Here is a 20,781-nt window from a genome sequence, read left to right as displayed (position 1 = left end):
GAGCTGCCCGAGCGCTACCGGCTTCGGGCAGCCCCCATGCCTCCGGACCCTGCGCCCCCGGAACCCGGGAGGGGAAGTGCCCGGCCGGCGCGCAGGGTCTGGAGGTCTGGGGGCTGCCCGGCAAACCGTGAAGCCGGTAGCGCTCGGGCAGCCCTTTTTGCGTGGCTGGGAGGGAGGAGGAGGAGGAATGCAGGGTGCTCAGGGGAGGGGGCGGAGTTGGGGCGGGGACTTTGGGGAAGGGGCGGGGCCAAGGCCCTGTGGAGTGTCCTCTTTTTCAAAACCTTAAAGATGGTGTGACGAACTGGGACTGTTCTTACTGTGATCTGTAAGTGCTGACAGGGGAGTGTGGCTGGGATAGTCTGCATTGGGGGATGGGAGACTGACCGAAGGAGAATACCTGAGCCTGTAACATGAGAACCCAGGAGGGGGCTGGGGCGAGGTGACACCTTTGCCCGGGAAACTGAACAAAGGCTGTGGGAGGGGTCGCTGAAGGCAGAGTCTGGGAAGCTGGCTGGTGAGGTGGCTGGAGGCAGGGAGGGCTCTGACCTCTGGAGGGGGGCTGGGGTGCCCGGGGACCCCAAGATGGACCTAACTGAGGGGGTCCTGTTGTCTGTGCCTGCAAGACCCGTCTTGGACTGTATTCCGGTCGTCTAAATAAACCTTCTGCTTTACTGGCTGGCTGAGAGTCATGGTGAATCGCAGGGAGCCGGGGGTACAGGGCCCTGAGTCCCCCCACATTCCGTGACAGATGGTAACCCTAGCTCTGTTCCAAAGCCTGGTACTGTCCATTGCCGCGAAGATCCAGTGGCGGTCAGTTCCGTCGGGTCCGAGTGCTGTGCCGGTGGAGAGGAGCCCTCCCTACTCCCCCGTGCACCCCACGTCACGGGCTGACCCCCTCGCTCTGCCTTTGCCTCCCCAGGGCCGCCATGTCAAGACAGGGCAGCTGGCAGCCATCAAAGTCATGGACGTCACCGAGGTAAGAAGGATCGGGGTGGGGGGCACCCCGACGTGAGCCCCTGGGACCTCACCTGTCTGGAACTGCAGCCACTGCCCCCTCCCCTTCCCTGGGGGTGCCCTGTCCCCCCCCCCCCCCCAGCCCCTGGCCAGCCGGGAGGTGCGTTGGGTGGCTGGATTCAGCTGCACGGCCCAGCGGGCTCTGGCTGGGGACAGTCCTGGGCCCAGAGGGCGTCTGCCCCTGCTGCCAAGGGCAGGCCGGGCTCTGCTGGGTCAAACCCGTCTCCTCCTCTCCAGCGCCCCCTGCTCTCGGGCGCCCGGCGCTCCTCTGCCCCCGGGGGCGCTTACCCCAGCCTCGCTCTGCCAGCCTGCTCGGCTAGGGTCGGCTCTCCATCCCCCGAGCAACCTGGCATCCCTCCTCTGCACCGGGCACACCCCTCCCGAGCTGGGCTGGGCTGGCAGGGGCTGCGGGTCGGGAGTGAGGGGCACTGGCAGAGCTGGGGGGGCAGGGCTGGGCTAGCAGGGGCTGCAGGTCGGGAGTGAGGGGCACCGGCAGGGCTAGGGGGGGCAGAGCTGGGCTAGCAGGGGGCTGCGCGTCGGGAGTGAGGGGCACTGGCAGGGCTGGGCTAGCGGGGGCTGCGGGTCAGGAGTGAGGGGCACCGGCAGGGCTGGGCTAGCAGGGGCTGCAGGTCGGGAGTGAGGGGCACCCCAGAGCTGGGGGGGGGGCAGGGCCGGGCTAGCAGGGGCTGCGGGTCGGGAGTGAGGGGCACCCCAGAGCTAGGGGGCAGGGCTGGGCTAGCAGAGGCTGTGGGTCGGGAGTGAGGGGCACCCCAGCTCCCTGTAACCTGGGTCCTTTCCGCCCCACCAGGACGAGGAGGAGGAAATCAAGCAGGAGATCAACATGCTGAAGAAATACTCCCACCACCGCAACATCGCCACCTACTACGGCGCCTTCATCAAGAAGAGCCCGCCCGGGAACGATGACCAGCTGTGGGTGCGTGGGGCGGGCGTGGCGGGGCGGGCAGCCCCTCGGGAGAGCCCGCAAAGAGCCGGGGCCCGCTGCTCGGGCTGGTGGCACCCGGGCTCAGAGCAGGGGCCATCCAGGGGCTGCTCTCTCACGGACCAGCTCTCTGGCTCTGTGCAGCGCCTGGTGCGGCGGGGGCCCCGAGCTCGAGCGCTGTCTGTGCCGCACTGAGACCCTGTGGCCATCTCTCCCCTCCGTTCGCACCCGGCCCCGTCCGTGGGGCTGCCCCAGCCCAGCGGCTCGCGCGGCGTCAGGGGGGCCGGGCCGGTAACTCTGTGCTCCCCCCAGCTGGTGATGGAGTTCTGCGGGGCTGGTTCCGTCACGGACCTGGTCAAGAACACCAAGGGCAACGCGCTGAAGGAGGACTGCATCGCGTATATCTGCCGGGAGATCCTGCGGGTATGCCGGGCCCCGCCCTCTGCGCCCCCACCGCCAGAATGCTGGGAGCCAGGACGCCTGGGTTCTCTCCCCGGCTCCGGGAGGGGAGTGGGGGCTGGTGGGTCAGAGCAGGGGGGGCTGGGAGCCAGGACTCCTGGGTTCTCTCCCGGCTCTGGGAGGGGAGTGGGGGCTGGTGGGTTAGAGCAGGGGGGGCTGGGAGCCAGGACTCCTGGGTTCTCTCCCCGGCTCCGGGAGGGGAGTGGGGGCTGGTGGTTAAAGCAGGGGGGGCTGGGAGCCAGGACTCCTGGGTTCTCTCCCGGCTCTGGGAGGGGAGTGGGGGCTGGTGGGTTAGAGCAGGGGGCGCTGGGAGCCAGGACTCCTGGCTTCTCTCCCCGGCTCTTGAAGGGGAGTGGGGGCCGGTGGTTAAAGCAGGGGGGGCTGGGAGCCAGGACTCCTGGGTTCTCTCCCGGCTCTGGGAGGGGAGTGGGAGCTTGGGGGTTAGAGCAGGGGGGTGCTGGGAGCCAGGACTCCTGGGTGCTCTCCCCGGCTCTGGGACGGGAGGGGGGGCTGGTGGGTTAGAGCAGGAGGGCTGGGAGCCGGGACTCCTGGGTTCCTGTGACTCGATCTCAGCCGATGTTTCCCTGCCCCCTTAGGGCCTGGCTCACCTCCACGCCCACAAGGTGATCCACCGGGACATCAAAGGGCAGAACGTGCTGCTCACGGGAGAACGCCGAGGTGAAGCTGGGTAAGTTGGGGGCAGCGCCCAGAAGCCCCATTCCTGCTGCAGGGACACTCACCCCGTACTCCTGGGTTCCATCCCCGGCCCTACCGCTCACTCCTGTCTCCAGCAGCTGCCACGCCCCCCTGAGTGAGCAACCTGCCGTCTCCTCTCCCTAGGGGGCAGCTCGGGGCACTCCCACCCGGCTCCCACGACGGGGTTACAGTCCCATCATTTTCCTTTCTCTCGGGCTGGTCTGACGGCCCATATAAGCGTCAGTCCTGATTCGAATCTCCCGAGGATCAGCAACGTCCTGTGGCAGGGAGTTCCACCAGCCACCCATGGAATAGATTATCTCCTTGGCCTGCTTTGTAATGGGCCACTCTTCCCTGCCTGAGTCTGCAGAGAGCCTGAGCCCGTCGCTCCGGGGGGCGGGGGGGGAAGCTGGCACAGGGCGCTGCCTGACTCCACAGAGAGCCTGAGCCCGTCGCTCCGGGGGGGGGGGTGTGAAGCTGGCACAGGGCGCTGCCTGACTCCGCAGAGAGCCTGAGCCCGTCGCTCCGGGGGGCGGGGGGTGAAGCTGGCACAGGGCGCTGCCTGAGTCTGCAGAGAGCCTGAGTCCGTCGCTCGGGGGGGGGGGGGTGAAGCTGGCACAGGGCGCTGCCTGAGTCTGCAGAGAGCCTGAGTCCGTCGCTCCGGGGGGGGGGGGGGGTGAAGCTGGCACAGGGGCGCTGCCTGAGAAGCTGGCACAGGGGCGCTGCCTGAGTCTGCAGAGAGCCTGAGCCCGTCGCTCCGGGGGGGGGGGGGGGTGAAGCTGGCACAGGGGCGCTGCCTGAGTCTGCAGAGAGCCTGAGTCCGTCGCTCCGGGGGGGGGGGGGGTGAAGCTGGCACAGGGCGCTGCCTGAGTCTGCAGAGAGCCTGAGCCCGTCGCTCCGGGGGGGGGGGGGAAAGCTGGCACAGGGCGCTGCCTGAGTCTGCAGAGAGCCTGAGCCCGTTGCTCCGGGGGGGGGGGGGGTGAAGCTGGCACAGGGGCGCTGCCTGAGTCTGCAGAGAGCCTGAGCCCGTCGCTCCGGGGGGTGGGGGGGTGAAGCTGGCACAGGGCGCTGCCTGAGTCTGCAGAGAGCCTGAGCCCGTCGCTCCGGGGGGGGGGGGGGAAGCTGGCACAGGGCGCTGCCTGAGTCTGCAGAGAGCCTGAGCCCGTCGCTCCGGGGGGGGGGGGGGCGAAGCTGGCACAGGGCGCTGCCTGAGTCTGCAGAGAGCCTGAGCCCGTTGCTCCGGGGGGTGGGGGGCGAAGCTGGCACAGGGCGCTGCCTGAGTCTGCAGAGAGCCTGAGCCCGTCGCTCGGGGGGGGGGGGTGAAGCTGGCACAGGGCGCTGCCTGAGTCTGCAGAGAGCCTGAGCCCGTCGCTCCGGGGGGCGGGGGGCGAAGCTGGCACAGGGCGCTTCCTGAGTCTGCAGAGAGCCTGAGCCCGTTGCTTCGGGGGGGGGGGGGGTGAAGCTGGCACAGGGGCACTGCCTGAGTCTGCAGAGAGCCTGAGCCCGTCGCTCCGGGGGGGGGGGTGGGTGAAGCTGGCACAGGGCGCTGCCTGAGTCTGCAGAGAGCCTGAGCCCGTCGCTCCGGGGGGGGGGGGTGAAGCTGGCACAGGGCGCTGCCTGAGTCTGCAGAGAGCCTGAGTCCGTCGCTCCGGGGGGGGGGGGGGTGAAGCTGGCACAGGGCGCTGCCTGAGTCTGCAGAGAGCCTGAGCCCGTCGCTCCGGGGGGTGGGGGGTGAAGCTGGCACAGGGGCGCTGCCTGAGTCTGCAGAGAGCCTGAGCCCGTCGCTCCGGGGGGGGGGGGTGAAGCTGGCACAGGGGCGCTGCCTGAGTCTGCAGAGAGCCTGAGTCCGTCGCTCCGGGGGGGGGGGGTGAAGCTGGCACAGGGCGCTGCCTGAGTCTGCAGAGAGCCTGAGTCCGTCGCTCCGGGGGGGGGGGGTGAAGCTGGCACAGGGCGCTGCCTGAGTCTGCAGAGAGCCTGAGCCCGTCGCTCCGGGGGGGGGGGGGAAGCTGGCACAGGGCGCTGCCTGAGTCTGCAGAGAGCCTGAGTCCGTCGCTCCGGGGGGGGGGGTGAAGCTGGCACAGGGCGCTGCCTGAGTCTGCAGAGAGCCTGAGCCCGTCGCTCCGGGGGGGGGGGGGGGTGAAGCTGGCACAGGGCGCTGCCTGAGTCTGCAGAGAGCCTGAGTCCGTCGCTCCGGGGGGGGGGGGGTGAAGCTGGCACAGGGCGCTGCCTGAGTCTGCAGAGAGCCTGAGCCCGTCGCTCCGGGGGGTGGGGGGGAAGCTGGCACAGGGGCGCTTCCTGAGTCTGCAGAGAGCCTGAGCCCGTCGCTCGGGGGGGGGGGGTGAAGCTGGCACAGGGCGCTGCCTGAGTCTGCAGAGAGCCTGAGCCCGTCGCTCCGGGGGGTGGGGGGTGAAGCTGGCACAGGGCGCTGCCTGAGTCTGCAGAGAGCCTGAGTCCGTCGCTCCGGGGGGGGGGGGGGGTGAAGCTGGCACAGGGGCGCTGCCTGAGTCTGCAGAGAGCCTGAGCCCGTCGCTCCGGGGGGGGGGGGGGTGAAGCTGGCACAGGGGCGCTGCCTGAGTCTGCAGAGAGCCTGAGTCCGTCGCTCCGGGGGGGGGGGGAAGCTGGCACAGGGCGCTGCCTGAGTCTGCAGAGAGCCTGAGTCCGTCGCTCCGGGGGGTGGGGGGTGAAGCTGGCACAGGGGCGCTGCCTGAGTCTGCAGAGAGCCTGAGCCCGTCGCTCCGGGGGGTGGGGGGTGAAGCTGGCACAGGGCGCTGCCTGAGTCTGCAGAGAGCCTGAGCCCGTCGCTCCGGGGGGGGGGGGGTGAAGCTGGCACAGGGGCGCTGCCTGAGTCTGCAGAGAGCCTGAGTCCGTCGCTCCGGGGGGGGGGAAGCTGGCACAGGGCGCTGCCTGAGTCTGCAGAGAGCCTGAGTCCGTCGCTCCGGGGGGTGGGGGGTGAAGCTGGCACAGGGGCGCTGCCTGAGTCTGCAGAGAGCCTGAGCCCGTCGCTCCGGGGGGTGGGGGGTGAAGCTGGCACAGGGGCGCTGCCTGAGTCTGCAGAGAGCCTGAGCCCGTCGCTCCGGGGGGGGGGGGGGGGGTGAAGCTGGCACAGGGGCGCTGCCTGAGTCTGCAGAGAGCCTGAGTCCGTCGCTCCGGGGGGGGGGGGGGTGAAGCTGGCACAGGGCGCTGCCTGAGTCTGCAGAGAGCCTGAGTCCGTCGCTCCGGGGGGGGGGGGGGTGAAGCTGGCACAGGGGCGCTGCCTGAGTCTGCAGAGAGCTTGAGCCTGTCGCTCGGGGGGGGGGGGTGAAGCTGGCACAGGGCGCTGCCTGAGTCTGCAGAGAGCCTGAGCCCGTCGCTCCGGGGGGGGGGGTGAAGCTGGCACAGGGCGCTGCCTGAGTCTGCAGAGAGCCTGAGCCCGTCGCTCCGGGGGGGGGGGGGTGAAGCTGGCACAGGGGCACTGCCTGAGTCTGCAGAGAGCCTGAGCCCGTCGCTCCGGGGGGGGGGGGGTGAAGCTGGCACAGGGGCACTGCCTGAGTCTGCAGAGAGCCTGAGCCCGTCGCTCCGGGGGGGGGGGGTGAAGCTGGCACAGGGGCGCTGCCTGAGTCTGCAGAGAGCCTGAGCCTGGGGAAGGAAGGGTGACCATGCCACTGCCTCTCTGGGGGTGGGGCCGCAGGGTGGGGGTGCTGATGCGGGGGCAGGGGGGTGTTCCACGTGCTGACGGCTCCGTCTCCTCCTTCCCCAGTGGATTTCGGGGTGAGCGCCCAGCTGGACCGGACGGTGGGGCGCAAGGAACACCTTCATCGGCACCCCCTACTGGATGGCCCCAGAGGTGATCGCCTGTGACGAGAACCCCGACGCCACCTACGACTACAGGGTAGGGCAGGCCCCATGGATTGGGGGCTCGGCGGGGATCCCTGCCCCACGGGGAGGAGGGGCAACCTGGCCTTGGGATCCAGGACACCTTGGCCCAGCCGCTCCAGGGTGCCCTGCAACCGGTGCAGGGCCTGACTTCGGGGGGAACCAGCCCCATTGGGGTCAGCGCCGCCCTCTCCCCACCCCCACTAATCCTGCCCAGATCCTGGACCTGGGGCGCGCCTGGCCGGTTCCTGGGCCTGGGGGGCCCTCCGCTGGCTCGCCCGCCGAGCCCCCCCAGCCCAGAGATCCCCCTGACCCCCGGGAGGTCAGAGCCAGAGGGTGAACCCCAGGACCTCCTGAATCCCTGTAGTGCCAGAGAGTCCTGTCACGCATCCCTACGCCACTGCCCTTCACCAGGGCGTGCAGGGGGGACACAGCGTAGGGGAGGGTCTCACGGGACCCCCGACGACCCCAGTGTCCTCCCCGCACTCTGATCCCCTGGTTCTCCACATACCAGCCCCTCTGGGACCCCCCACCCCCATCCCCCTGGGTCCTCCCCCCACTCTGATCCCCTGGTTACCCACATCCTAGCTTCTCTGGGACTCCCCACCCTCCTGGGTCCTCCCCCCACTCGGATCCCCCATCCCCCCAGTGTCCTCCCCCCACTCGGATCCCCCTGGTTCCCCACATCCCAGCCCCTTTGGGACCCTCCCATTCCCCCAGTGTCCTCCCCCCGCTCTGATCCCCCTGGTTTCTCCCCCAGTTTTGACCCGCTCTGGATTCTCCGTATCCCAGTCGTCCCAGCGCCCCACACACACACACTTTGATCACCTGGGTTACTCACACCCAGTCTCCCCCATCCCAATCTCCCTGGACTCTCCCTCACTTTGATCCCCCCCCCACCCTGATCCCCACAGACACATGCCGATGCCCCTGGGTACCCCCGACTCTGGCCTCAGGCTCCCCCACAGCCCCACCCCCTCCCCAGCTGCAGCTCGGAGCCGTGGGGGTGCAGGGAGATCCCCACTCCCAACCCATCCCTCCTTTCTCTCTGCAGAGCGACATCTGGTCCCTGGGCATCACCGCTATCGAGATGGCCGAGGGGGCACCACGTAAGTGCCGGGCTCTGCTCTGCCCAGAGGGGAAGTTACGGCTTCCCCCGCGCACGTGTCTGTATGCCCGGATCAGCCACTCACACCCCCTGGGGGGAGTCGGGGAGATAGTAGCTCTCCTGGGTTCTCTCCCCGGCTCTGGGAGGGGAGTGGGGGCTGGGAGCCAGGACTCCTGGGTTCTCTCCCCGGCTCTGGGAGGGGGGTGGGGGCTGGTGGTTAGAGCTGGGGGGGCTGGGAGCCAGGACTCCTGGGTTCTCTCCCTGGCTTTGGGAGGGGAGTGGGGGCTGGTGGTTAGAGCAGGGGGGGCTGGGAGCCAGGACTCCTGGGTTCTCTCCCCGGCTGTGGGAGGGGAGTAGGGGCTGGTGGGTTAGAGCAGGGGGCTGGGAGCCAGGACTCCTGGGTCGATCCCCAGTAGGGCTAGGGGGTGTAAGGATCTGCGTGGGGCCATGACCGTTGCGAGCGCGGGGCAGGGCACGCTGAGGGGACCCTGGGGTTGGTGGGGGGGTGCAGCCCCCATGTGACTGTGTCTCTCTCCCCAGCTCTGTGCGACATGCACCCCATGCGAGCGCTCTTCCTCATCCCCCGCAACCCACCGCCCAAGCTCAAGTCCAAGAAATGGTACGTTCCGCAGCAAGCCCAGCGTCTCGTCCTGCCACCCGCACTGCCTAGCCAGAGCCCAGCAGGGTCACTGGGCCCGGATCTCCCCCAGCGGGGGTCTGTGGGCCCGGATCTCCCCCAGCGGGGGTCTGTGGGCCTGGATCCCCCCAGCGGGGGTCAGTGGGCCGGATCCCCCCAGCGGAGTCGCTGGGCCCAGATCCCCCCAGCGCGGGTCTGTGGGCCGGATCCCCCCAGCGGAGTCGCTGGGCCCAGATCCCCCCAGGGGGGTCAGTGGGCCGGATCCCCCCAGCGGAGTCACTGGGCCCGGATCCCCCCAGCGGAGTCACTGGGCCAGATCCCCCCAGCGGGGGTCAGTGGGCCGGATCCCCCCAGCGGGGGTCAGTGGGCCGGATCCCCCCAGCGGAGTCGCTGGGCCCAGATCCCCCCAGCGCGGGTCTGTGGGCCGAGATCCCCCCAGGGGGGTCAGTGGGCCGGATCCCCCCAGCGGAGTCACTGGGCCCGGATCCCCCCAGCGGAGTCACTGGGCCAGATCCCCCCAGCGGGGGTCAGTGGGCCGGATCCCCCCAGCGGAGTCGCTGGGCCCGGATCCCCCCGGAGTCACTGGGCCCGGATCCCCCCAGTGGGGGTCAGTGGGCCGGATCCCCCCAGTGGGGGTCAGTGGGCCGGATCCCCCCAGCGGAGTCACTGGGCCCGGATCCCCCCAGTGGGGGTCAGTGGGCCGGATCCCCCCAGTGGGGGTCAGTGGGCCGGATCCCCCCAGCAGAGTCGCTGGGCCCGGATCCCCCCAGTGGGGGTCAGTGGGCCGGATCCCCCAGCGGAGTCGCTGGGCCCGGATCCCCCCAGCGGGGGTCAGTGGGCCCAGCTCCCCAGGGGGTGTAGCCAGGACCTGGATGATCCTGCCCGGGCTCCGACTGTGGCTGCGGATGTGTAGGACTGATGAATGAAATTGTTTTTAATTGTTCACTTTATTAATGCAACTTCATAAGTTTTATGAATGAAATAATATTCATTCATAAAACCGGTTATCCCAATAACTGGCTAAATAACAATTAAGATGCCTGTTAAGAGCCATAGCTGTTCAGTCAGCTGCCTTTGTGAGTTTCACTATCAATCCAATTCCTGCTTAAATCACTGAGACTTGCACTGTTTCAGTATTGTAATTTCTGTTCACCATTTATTACACTTGCCTACAGTGTAACTTCTGTTCACTGTTTGCCATATTGTAATTCAAACCCCATTTTAAAATGCTTACTCCATTTTGTAAGGGCTTGCTGCAGCCTTCATTTTTGCAAACCCTGGTGTAATCTTATTAGTTTAGTTTAAATGTGTGAATGAGGTATGTATGAATGATGGAATCAACCTCCAGCCCCAGCCTGTCCTGATTAAATAGAGTTAAAACACCAACGGCTGAAGATGCAGACAAGAGCCCTAACAAAGTAAGAAGAATCCACCCTAAAAAGAAAAGGTACAATAGAAGGAAGATCAAAGCCCGGTCCGAGGCTGAAAGTCATGTCTGCTATTGACGGGTGATCAATCACCAAACCCAGAGGCAGCGTGACACAGCAAGACCTATAGACTCTGGATTCAAACTAAAGCCTACAAAAAGGATGGGTGAGATGGAAAACTTTGGGAGAAGGGTAACATTCTGCTGCCAATATGGAAGGCATCGGTGCATTCCCAACAGAGACCCAGCTCGTCCTTGTGCCCGGCTCTCCTGGCCAGTTAGCCGCCACAAGCTACGAACCCAAGCTGCAAACTCAAGCTGCAAACTCAAGCAGACTGGTAACTATGCAGCAGCTGCAGAACATCTGGTGTGTGTGTGTGTGTGTGTGTGTGTGTGTGTGTGTGTGTGTGTGTGTGTGTAGGTATTAGGTATAATGTGTGTGTATAAGAAAATAAGTAGTAATAGAAATAAGTAGCCAAACAACGTTGTTTACTGTTATCTTTTATAGTATTATTATATTTACAATAAATGTGGCATCTTTGCCTTATCCCTCTTAATAAGATCCTGCTGGTTTTTATTCTATTGGTATAACAGATGAGCATCACGGGCCCGTCGGGCCTCAGCCGCTGAGCGTGGTGCTCACCCCGTGTCCTCCCCCTTCCCCCAGGTCCAAGAAATTCATCGACTTCATAGACACCTGCCTGATCAAAGCCTACATGAGCGCCCGCCCACGGAGCAGCTGCTGAAATTCCCCTTCATCCGCGATCAGCCCACGGAGCGTCAGGTCCGCATCCAGCTCAAGGACCACATCGACCGCTCCCGGAAGAAGAGAGGAGAGAAGGGTGAGTGGGGCGGGACGGGGCCTCTCCCCTCTGCGGGGCGCCGGCTCCCACCCGGCCCCAGGGCGGGCACTGGCCGGCTCGGGGGGGCGGGGATTGGGGCGGGGTCTGGCTGGCTCAGGGGGCGGGGACTGGCCAGCTCAGGGGGGCAGGGAGTGGGTGGGGACTGGCTGACTCAGGGGGCGGGGCCTGGCCGGCTCAAGGGGGTGGGGGAGTGGGGCGGGGTCTGGCTGGCTCACGGGGGCGGGGAGTGGGGCGGGGACTGGCTGACTCAGGGGGCGGGGACTGGCCGGCTCAGGGGGGCAGGGAGTGGGGCGGGGACTGGCTGACTCAGGGGGCGGGCCTGGCCGGCTCAAGGGGGTGGGGAGTGGGGCGGGGTCTGGCTGGCTCACGGGGGCGGGGAGTGGGGCGGGGACTGGCTGACTCAGGGGGCGGGGACTGGCCGGCTCAGGGGGGCAGGGAGTGGGGCGGGGACTGGCTGACTCAGGGGGCGGGGCCTGGCCGGCTCAAGGGGGTGGGGAGTGGGGCGGGGTCTGGCCGGCTCAGGGGGCGGGCAGTGGGTGGCTATGGGGGCGAGGCCTTGCCAGCTCAGGGGGCAGGCAGTGGGGCGCTGGCCCCACCCAGCCTGTCGCCATCTAACGGGGTCTCTCGCCCCCCAGATGAGACGGAGTACGAGTACAGCGGCAGCGAGGAGGAGGATGACAGCCACGGGGAGGAAGGGGAGCCCAGGTACGGGGCGGGCGGGAGGTGCCTTTGGCATATGACCAGGGGCAGCATGGCTGGGTTGTTGGGGAAGGGCAGAGTGGGCAGGGCTATGGGGCCTGAACTCAGGGCCATGGGGTGGAGCCATATGGGCTGGGTATGGGGGAGGGGCTCTTGTGGGGTGCCTGTGGGGGGCTGATGGCTGCCAGGGAGGGGGCCCCATGCCCAGGTGATACAAAGGGCGGGGCAGGACTGTCTGGGCATTGGGTGTGGGGCTCTGGATACGGGGCAGGCGAGTGGGGCCAGGTGTGTGGGGTGATGATAGTCAGTGGGGGGGTTCAGGGGCCCAGCTGTGTGGGTGAGGCTGTGGGGCCACGGTGTTGGGGGAGCTGTGGGCGGGGCCCTGACTATGGAGGGGCGGGGCCGTGGCTGTGAAGGAGCATATAGGCGGGGCCATGAGGGTGGGGGTGGGGCCCATGTCGGTGGGGGGTGGGGCCGAGGTGGTTGTGGGCGGGGCCATGTGGGGTGGGGGTGGGGCTGTGTCGGTGGGGGCGGGCCATGCCACCGTGGGCGGGGGCGGGGCCAGGCCGTGACCGTGACACCTCCCCGCCCCCCAGCTCCATCATGAACGTGCCGGGCGAGTCGACGCTGCGGCGGGAGTTCCTGCGCCTGCAGCAGGAGAACAAGAGCCACTCGGAGGCGGCACTGAAGCACCAGCAGCAGCTGGCGGCCCAGCACCGCGACTCCGAGGCCCACATCAAACAGCTGCTGCACGAGCGCCAGCGCCGCATCGAGGAGCAGAAGGAGGAGCGCCGGCGCGTGGAGGAGGTGAGGCCGCCCGGACACCTGGGTCCCCTCCCCACGTCCAGCCACTGCCCCACAACGGGAGGGGAGGGGCTCCAGTCCGAGCGAGGGAGCTGGGAGCCCGGACTCCTGGGTTCTCTCCCCGGCTCTGGGAGGGGAGTGGGGGGCTGGTGGGTTAGAGCAGGGGGGGCTGGGAGCCAGGACTCCTGGGTTCTCTCCTGGCTCTGGGAGGGGAGTGGGGGCTGGTGGGTTAGAGCAGGGGGGGCTGGGAGCCAGGACTCCTGGATTCTCTCCCCGGCTCTGGCGGGGGACGGGGGGCTGGTGGGTTAGAGCAGGGGGGGCTGGGAGCCCGGACTCCTGGGTTCTCTCCCGGCTCTGGCGGGGGACGGGGGGGCTGGTGGGTTAGAGCAGGGGGCTGGGAGCCAGGACTCCTGGGTTCTCTCCCTCGGCTCTGGGAGGGGAGTGGGGGCTGGTGGGGTTAGAGCAGGGGGGGGCTGGGAGCCAGGACTCCTGGGTTCTGTCCCCGGCTCTGGGAGGGGAGTGGGGGCTGGTGGGTCAGAGCAGGGGGGGCTGGGAGCCAGGACTCCTGGGTTCTCTCCTGGCTCTGGGAGGGGAGCGGGGGCTGGTGGGTTAGAGCAGGGGGGGCTGGGAGCCAGGACTCCTGGGTTCTCTCCCGGCTCTGGGAGGGTAGTGGGGGCTGGTGGGTTAGAGCAGGGGGGGCCAGGAGCCAGGACTCCTGTTTTCTCTCCCCGGCTCTGGGAGGGGAGCGGGGGCTGGTGGGTTAGAGCAGGGGGGCTGGGAGCCAGGACTCCTGGGTTCTCTCCCCGGCTCTGGGAAGGGAGTGGGGCTGGGGGGGTTAGAGCAGGGGGGTGGAGCCAGGCCCCCTGGCCCTTCCCCCCGCACACGGCCGGTTCCACCTGCCCCGCTGGCTCCGTCCCCCACAGCAGCAGCGGCGGGAGCGGGAGCAGCGGAAGCTGCAGGAGAAGGAGCAGCGGCGGCTGGAGGACATGCAGGTGCTGCGGCGGGAGGAGGAGCGGAGGCAGGCTGAGCGCGAGCAGGTACTGGCCTTGTCAGCCCCAGCTCCCCCCATGGGGCTTGGGGGGGCGGGGCCAGGGGGCTGCGGCCCTGGGGAGACCATCACCCCGGAGACTCCAGCTGCCTGGCACCCACGTTCCCCCTCCTCCGAGCCAGGCTGGGCCTTAGCGGGGGTCTAGCAGTACATTGAGTCTCAGGAGCGGAGTTGGGCTGGTGGGTTAGAGCAGGGGGGGCTGGGAGCCCGGACTCCTGGGTTCTCTCCCTGACTCTGGGAGGGAAGTGGGGGCTGGTGGGTAGAGCAGGGGGGGGCTGGGAGCCCGGACTCCTGGCTTCTTTCCCCGGCTCTGGGAGGGGAGTGGGGGCTGGTGAGTCAGAGCAGGGGGGCTGAGAGCCAGGACTCCTGGGTTCTCTTCTATTCCTACTTCTGAGCTTGTGAACTTGGAGCCCCTCTCCTCCCCCCCTCCCCCCCCCCCGGGGTCAGCACACCGGGCCGCTTAGGCCACAGGTTGAAATCTCCTCTGGCCGCCTGGCTGGCGGGTCTCCCCGGGGGGTCTGGGCTCCCTCCCCTCCCCCTCTCCTGGTCTCCGGGCCCCCCTGCTCTGTGACCTGTCTCTGTCTGTCTGTCTGTCCGTCCCTCTCCAGGAGTATATCAGGCACAAGTTAGAGGAGGAGCAGAGGCAGCTAGAAATCCTCCAGCAGCAGCTACTGCAGGAACAGGCCCTGCTTCTGGTAACCGGCCGCGCCCCTTGGCCCCGCCCCCGCCTCACAAGTCCCGCCCACCCAGCCCTGCTTGGGGGTGGGCATTCCCCAGTTGGAGCAGCCCGGGGGCTGCTCTGAGCTGTGCTCGGCCATGGACAATACCCACAATGCAGTGCGCCGCCAAGGCTGGACCGGGCCACGGGGGGTGTTTGGCCTGGGGCAGGGGGGTGGCGCCTGGCCAGGCTGCGAGGGTGGGGGCTCTGGGGGGCAGAGATCCCCCTCAGCCCATAGCTGCCCCCATCCGGTGGGGGTGGGAAGAGCTGCTGGCGCCACCCCAGGGAGGGCAGGGTCTGAGATTCACTCCTCCTAGCCCTGCCTCCTCCCAGGGGCCATCTCCAAGGTTGTGTGTGTCAGGACGCCTGGGTTCCCCTGCATGCATCTGGGCGTGTCAGGACGCCTGGGTTCCCTCTGCGTGCGTCTGGGCGTGTCAGGACGCCTGGGTTCCCCTGTGTGTGCGCGTGCGTGTCAGGATGCCCGGGTTCCCCCTGTGTGTGCGTTTCAGGACGCCTGGGTTCCCCCTGCGTGCGTCTGGGCGTGTCAGGACGCCTGGGTTCCCCCTGTGTGCGCGTGTCAGGATGCCTGGGTTCCCCTTGCGTGTGTCTGGGCATGTCAGAACGCCTGGGCTCCCCCTGTGTGTGCGCGTGTGTGTCAGGACGCCTGGGTTCCCCCTGTGTCTGGGCGTGTCAGGACGCCCGGGTTCCTCCTGCATGTGTGCGCATGCGTGTCAGGATGCCCGGGTTCCCCCTTTGTGTGCGTTTCAGGACGCCTGGGTTCCCCCTGCGTGCGTCTGGGCGTGTCAGGACGCCTGGGTTCCCCCTGTGTGTGCGTGTCAGGATGCCTGGGTTCCCCTTGCGTGTGTCTGGGCATGTCAGAACGCCTGGGCTCCCCCTGTGTGTGCGCGTGTGTGTCAGGACGCCTGGGTTCCCCCGTGTGCCGGCGTGGCAGGACGCCTGGGTTCCCCCTGCGTGCGTCCTGGGCGTGGCAGGACGCCCGGGTTCCCCCTGCGTGCGTCTGGGCGTGGCAGGACGCCCGGGTTCCCCTGCGTGCGTCTGGGCGTGGCAGGACGCCCGGGTTCCCCCTGCGTGCGTCTGGGCGTGGCAGGACGCCCGGGTTCCCCCTGCGTGCGTCTGGGCGTGGCAGGACGCCCGGGTTCCCCCTGCGTGCGTCTGGGCGTGGCAAGGACGCCCGGGTTCCCCCTGCGGGCGTCTGGGCGTGGCAGGACGCCCGGGTTCCCCCTGCGTGCGTCTGGGCGTGGCAGGGACGCCCGGGTTCCCCCTGCGTGCGTCTGGGCGTGGCAGGACGCCCGGGTTCCCCCTGCGTGCGTCTGGGCGTGGCAGGACGCCCGGGATTCCCCTGCGTGCGTCTGGGCGTGGCAGGACGCCCGGGTTTCCCCGTGTGCCGGCGTGGCAGGACGCCTGGTGCTCATGCTCAGGCCCCCGGGAGCCCCCTGGACCCTGCGCCCCCCCAGGAGTACAAGCGGAAGCAGCTGGAGGAGCAGCGGCAGTCGGAGCGGCTCCAGCGCCAGCTGCAGCAGGAACACGCCTACCTGAAGTCCCCTGCAGCAGCAGCAGCAGCTCCAGAAGAGCAGCAGCAGGGGGCGCCGGCGAGCGACAAGAAACCGCTCTACCACTACAACCGGAGCAGCGCCCATGCCGCTGACAAGCCAGCCTGGGCCCGGGAGGTGCGTGGGGCAGGCGTGGGGCGCGGGCTGGGCACGTGGGGCGGCGCGGGGCGCGGGCTGGGTACCGGGGGTTTCTCCACCTCTAAGGCAAACCAAGCCCGCCAGACGGAGAGGACTTTGGTCTCACCCCCCTGGCTAACCACAAGTCACACAAGCAATTCCCTCAGACACTCCAGTTTCCCAGTATCACCACCAGTGCCACTCGTTATGGGGACGAATGGTTATGAAAACCAATACCCCAGTAAAAGGAAAAGGTTCTCCCGATCCAAAGGACCAAGCCCCAGACCCAGGTCAATAGACAAGTCAGATCTTCCCCACAAGCCAATCCTTAGAATCTACAATTGAAAGGTTTATTCGTAAGGAAGAAGATCCAGACGAGAGCTCGACTTGGTTACATGGAATCAGTCACACACCGTAACGGCAAAGCTCTCGGTTCAGGCTTGTAGCCGGGATGGGATAAGCTGCAGGTTCAAATCCCATCTCTGGAACATCCCCGGCTGGGCTGGGTCCTTCGGCCCTTTGTTCCAAGCGTGGGTTTGTAGCCAGGTCCCCGCAGAGCTCAGAAGCAGGACGGGATTCCAGGCCCTTTCTCTCCTCTGCCCGAGGAAGGACCCCTCCGCTCTTACTGTGGCAATCCCAGCAGCAAGATGGAGTGTGGAGTCACACGGGCAAGTCACATGTCCAGGGCGACGCCGTTGTTTCCCTATTAGTGTGAACGTTCCCAGGTTGGCGTCTCCCCAAAGCCCATTGTCCGTTAAGTGTCTTTCGACGGAACACTTCTGAGAACAGCCCCAATGCTTCACTGCGGGGTACTTAGAATCACACACCTTGAGATACGAGCGCAGAGCCAACATTCCTACCGTCAACTACAAAACCGATACACACACACCCAGCACAGTCACCCCCAGCACACCATAACCTCTCCACAGACACCTCACACGACAACCCTTTGTACAGCACCTGCTGCAAATATACAACAGTGGTTGCAACAATGCTCTAGATGGTCACAGGTTATGTCAATAACATCACATGGGGGCTGGTGGGTTAGAGCAGGGGGGCTGGGAGCCAGGACTCCTGGGTTCTGTCCCCGGCTCGGGGAGGGGAGTGGGGGCTGGAGGGTTAGAGCAGGGGTGGCTGGGAGCCAGGACTCCTGGGTTCTCTTTCCGGTGCTGGGAGGGGAGTGGGAGCTGGAGGGTTAGAGCAGGGGGGGCCGGGAGCCAGGACTCCTGGGTTCTCTCCCTGGCGCTGGGAGGGGAGTGGGTGCTGGAGGGTTAGAGCAGGGGGGGCCGGGAGCCAGGACTCCTGGGTTCTCTCCCCGGCTCTGGAGGGGAGTGGGGGCTGGTGGGTTAGAGCAGGGGGGCTGGGAGCCAGGACTCCGGGGTTCTCTCCCCGGCTCTGGGAGGGGAGTGGGTGCTGGAGGGTTAGAGCAGGGGGGCCCGGGAGCCAGGACTCCTGGGTTCTCTCCCTGGCGCTGGGAGGGGAGTGGGAGCTGGTGGTCAGAGCAGGGGTGGCTGGGAGCCAGGACTCCTGGGTTCTCTCCCTGGCGCTGGGAGGGGAGTGGGAGCTCGTGGGTTAGAGCAGGGGTGGCTGGGAGCCAGGACTCCTGGGTTCTCTCCCCGGCTCTGGGAGGGGAGTGGGGGCTGGTGGGTTAGAGCAGGGGGGCTGGGAGCCGGACTCCTGGGTTCCCCCCGGCTCTGGAGGGGAGTGGGTGCTGGAGGGTTAGAGCAGGGGGGGCCGGGAGCCAGGACTCCTGGGTTCTCTCCCCGGCTCTGGGAGGCGAGTGGGGGCTGGAGGGTTAGAACAGGGGGGCTGGGAGCCAGGACTCCTGGGTTCTCTCCCCGGCTCTGGGAGGGGAGTGGGGGCTGGTGGGTTAGAGCAGGGGGGGCTGGGAGCCAGGACTCCTGGTTCTCTCCCCGCTCTGGGAGGGGAGTGGGGGCTGGTGGTTAGAGCAGGGGCGGCTGGGAGCCCGGACTCCTGGGTTCTCTCCCTGGCTCTGGGAGGGGAGTGGGGCTGGTGGGTTAGAATAGGGGGGGGCTGGGAGCCAGGACTCCTGGGTTCTCTCCCGCTCTGGGAGGGGAGTGGGGGCTGGTGGGTTAGAGCAGGGGGGGCTGGGAGCCAGGACTCCTGGGTTCTCTCCCCGGCGCTGGGAGGGGAGTGGGGGCTGGTGGGTTAGAGATGGGGGGGCCGGGAGCCAGGACTCCAGGGTTCTCTCCCCGGCTCTGGGAGGGGAGTGGGGGGCTAGTGGGTTAGAGCAGGGGGGGCTGGGAGCCAGGACTCCTGGGTTCTCTCCCCGGCGCTGGGAGGGGAGTGGGGGCTGGTGGGTTAGAGCAGGGGGGGGCCGGGAGCCAGGACTCCTGGTTTCTCTCCCCGGCGCTGGGAGGGGAGTGGGGGGCTGGTGTGTTAGAGCAGGGGGGGGCCGGGAGCCAGGACTCCTGGGTTCTCTCCCCGGCTCTGGGAGGGGAGTGGGGGGCTGGTGGGTTAGAGCGGGGGGGCTGGGAGCCAGGACTCCTGGGTTCTCTCCCTGGCTCTGGGAGTGGAGTGGGGGCTGGTGGGTTAGAGCAGGTGGGCTGGGAGCCAGGACTCCTGGGTTCTCTCCCTGGCGCTGGGAGGGGAGTGGGGTTGGGTGGTTAGAGCAGGGGGGCCAGGAGCCAGGACTCCTGGGTTCACTCCTGGCTCTGGGAGGGGAGTGGGAGCTGGTGGGTCAGAGCAGGGGTGGCTGGGAGCCAGGACTCCTGGGTTCTCTCCCCGCTCTGGGAGGGGAGTGGGGCTGGTGGGTTAGAGCAAGGGGGGCTGGGGGCCCGGACTCCTGGGTTCCCCCCGGCTCTGGGAGGGGAGTGGGTGCTGGAGGGTTAGAGCAGGGGGGGCCGGGTGCCAGGACTCCTGGTTCTCTCCCCCGGCTCTGGGAGGCGAGTGGGGGCTGGAGGGTTAGAACAGGGGGGGCTGGGAGCCAGGACTCCGGGGTTCTCTCCCCGGCTCTGGGAGGGGAGTGGGTGCTGGAGGGTTAGAGCAGGGGGGGCCGGGAGCCAGGACTCCTGGGTTCCCTGCCATGCTCTCTGCCCCCTGCAGGTGGAGGAGCGGACGCGGGTCAATAAGCAGAACTCGCCGGCGGCACAGACCAAGCTGGGCAGCACCGCGTCCGACCCGGCCCTGCAGACGCGCTCGGAGTCCGTGTCCCTGGGCTCCGGCCCCGCAGCCCAGAGCCCGCCCATGCAGCGCCCCGTCGAGCCGCAGGAGGGGCAGCACAAGGTGGGGGGGGGCAGCAGCGAGCCCTACTGGCCGTGTGGAGCCGCCTCCCTCCCTCGAACCCGGGATGGGCATCGGGGGCTGGGTGTCAGGACTCCTGGGTTCCATCCCTGAGGGCAGGGTGCCCCGGGTGGGTTCCTAGGGGAGGGGAGGATCTGGCAGGGCTCGGGGGGGGGGCCCCCAGGGGCCCGGCACTGATGGCTCCTGTTGTCCCACAAACTTACACAGGATCGTTTTAGGGGTCAAGGCAAAGATGCCACATTATTATTAATCTGTAACTATTAGCAAATACCTTAATGCTTATACACATACACTCTCACACATACACTCTCAACACACACACACACACCCACACCCACCCACCCACCACCAAAATGTTCTGCAGCTGCTGGATAGTTACCGGTCCTGATTGTAGTTTGAGTTCGCAGCTTGGGATCGGAGCTCGTGGCAGCTAACTGGCCAGGAAGGCTGAGCCGAGGAGGAGCCGGGTCTCTGTCGGGCACCGATGCTCCTTGATGTTGATAGCAGAACGTTACCCCAAGTCTCTCCTCTCACCCTTCCTTTTTATAGGCTTTTAGTTTGGATTCAAAGTCTCTAGGTCTCACTGTGTCACGCCGCCTCTGGGTTTGGTGCTTGATCACCCGTCAATTGCAGGCGTGACTGTCAGCCTGGGACCTGGCTTTGATCTTCCTTCTGTTGTTTTTTTCTTGTTAGGGTGGATGCTTCTTGCTGAGTTAGGGCTGTTGTCTAGTTCTTCAGCCGTTGGTATTTGAACTTTATTCTCATCAGGACGGGCTGGTGCTGGAGGTTGATTCTATCACCCATACATACCTCATTCACACATCTCAACTAGACTAATCAAATTACAGTCTGGCTTGCAAAAAGGGAGGCTGCAGCACAAGCCTTCTACAAAATGGAGTCAGCATTTTAAAATGGGTTTGAATTACAATATTGCACCGAAGTTACAATGTTACAATGTAGGCAAAATGGCAAGTGTAATGAAATGGTGAACAGAAGTTACAATGGTACAGTGAATAACTAAAAACAATTTCATTCACATTGGTTCTACACTCCCCTCCCCGCAGAGCCACCTGGCGCACCGGGTGCCGCTGAAGCCCTACGCCGCGCCGGTGCCCGCGCTCCCAGTCCCTGCAGGACCAGCCCACCAAGATGTGGCGGCTTTCCCGGTGCAGGACCCGGCGGCCCCGGCGCCGCCCCCGCGCCCCCATGATCCGCCAGAACTCGGGACCCCACCTCGGAGACGCCCGCCCCGCCCGCCGGCCCGGCCCCACCGACCCGCGGGGACCCTGGGCCCGCACCGAGCTCGAGGCCCCACCCAAGGTAACGGGGCCTGAGTCGCCTTCCACCGGGGGGGGGGATTCCTGGGGCCGACCCCCCCTCACCGCTCTGCTCCCCCACTGCCAGGTGCCCCAGCGAACGTCGTCCATCGCCACCACGCTCAACACCAGCGGGGCCGGGGGCAGCGCCCGGCAGGGCCACGCTGTCAGAGCCAGGTAAGGCCCCGGGCCCGGCCCTCTTAATCCCTTCGAGCCCATGTCCAGCGCATTCAGGTACCCAGCCCAATG

The 20,781-nt window shown here is 67.1% G+C and overlaps 1 protein-coding gene across 1 annotated transcript in view; it reads left to right on the top strand.

Annotated features, from left to right (window-relative positions):
- Nucleotides 1-919: 919 nt before the first annotated feature.
- Nucleotides 920-20,781, top strand: part of MINK1 (misshapen like kinase 1) — a 57,598-nt gene continuing 37,736 nt past the window's right edge. Inside the window, 21 exon segments of the mRNA XM_065417354.1 lie at nucleotides 920-976; nucleotides 1,823-1,948; nucleotides 2,267-2,377; nucleotides 3,010-3,078; nucleotides 3,080-3,101; nucleotides 6,846-6,889; nucleotides 6,891-6,977; nucleotides 8,016-8,070; nucleotides 8,610-8,688; nucleotides 10,800-10,849; nucleotides 10,852-10,974; nucleotides 11,631-11,700; nucleotides 12,291-12,501; nucleotides 13,422-13,535; nucleotides 14,155-14,241; nucleotides 15,740-15,952; nucleotides 19,019-19,198; nucleotides 20,342-20,363; nucleotides 20,366-20,420; nucleotides 20,422-20,536; nucleotides 20,621-20,709. Coding sequence (XP_065273426.1) covers nucleotides 962-976; nucleotides 1,823-1,948; nucleotides 2,267-2,377; nucleotides 3,010-3,078; nucleotides 3,080-3,101; nucleotides 6,846-6,889; nucleotides 6,891-6,977; nucleotides 8,016-8,070; nucleotides 8,610-8,688; nucleotides 10,800-10,849; nucleotides 10,852-10,974; nucleotides 11,631-11,700; nucleotides 12,291-12,501; nucleotides 13,422-13,535; nucleotides 14,155-14,241; nucleotides 15,740-15,952; nucleotides 19,019-19,198; nucleotides 20,342-20,363; nucleotides 20,366-20,420; nucleotides 20,422-20,536; nucleotides 20,621-20,709 — 1,937 coding nt within the window. The 5' untranslated portion in view covers nucleotides 920-961.

Source organism: Emys orbicularis, chromosome 15, assembly GCF_028017835.1.
Source record: "Emys orbicularis isolate rEmyOrb1 chromosome 15, rEmyOrb1.hap1, whole genome shotgun sequence".
NCBI classification, from domain to species: domain Eukaryota; kingdom Metazoa; phylum Chordata; order Testudines; family Emydidae; genus Emys; species Emys orbicularis.
This window is presented reverse-complemented; position numbering and strand designations above follow the sequence as displayed.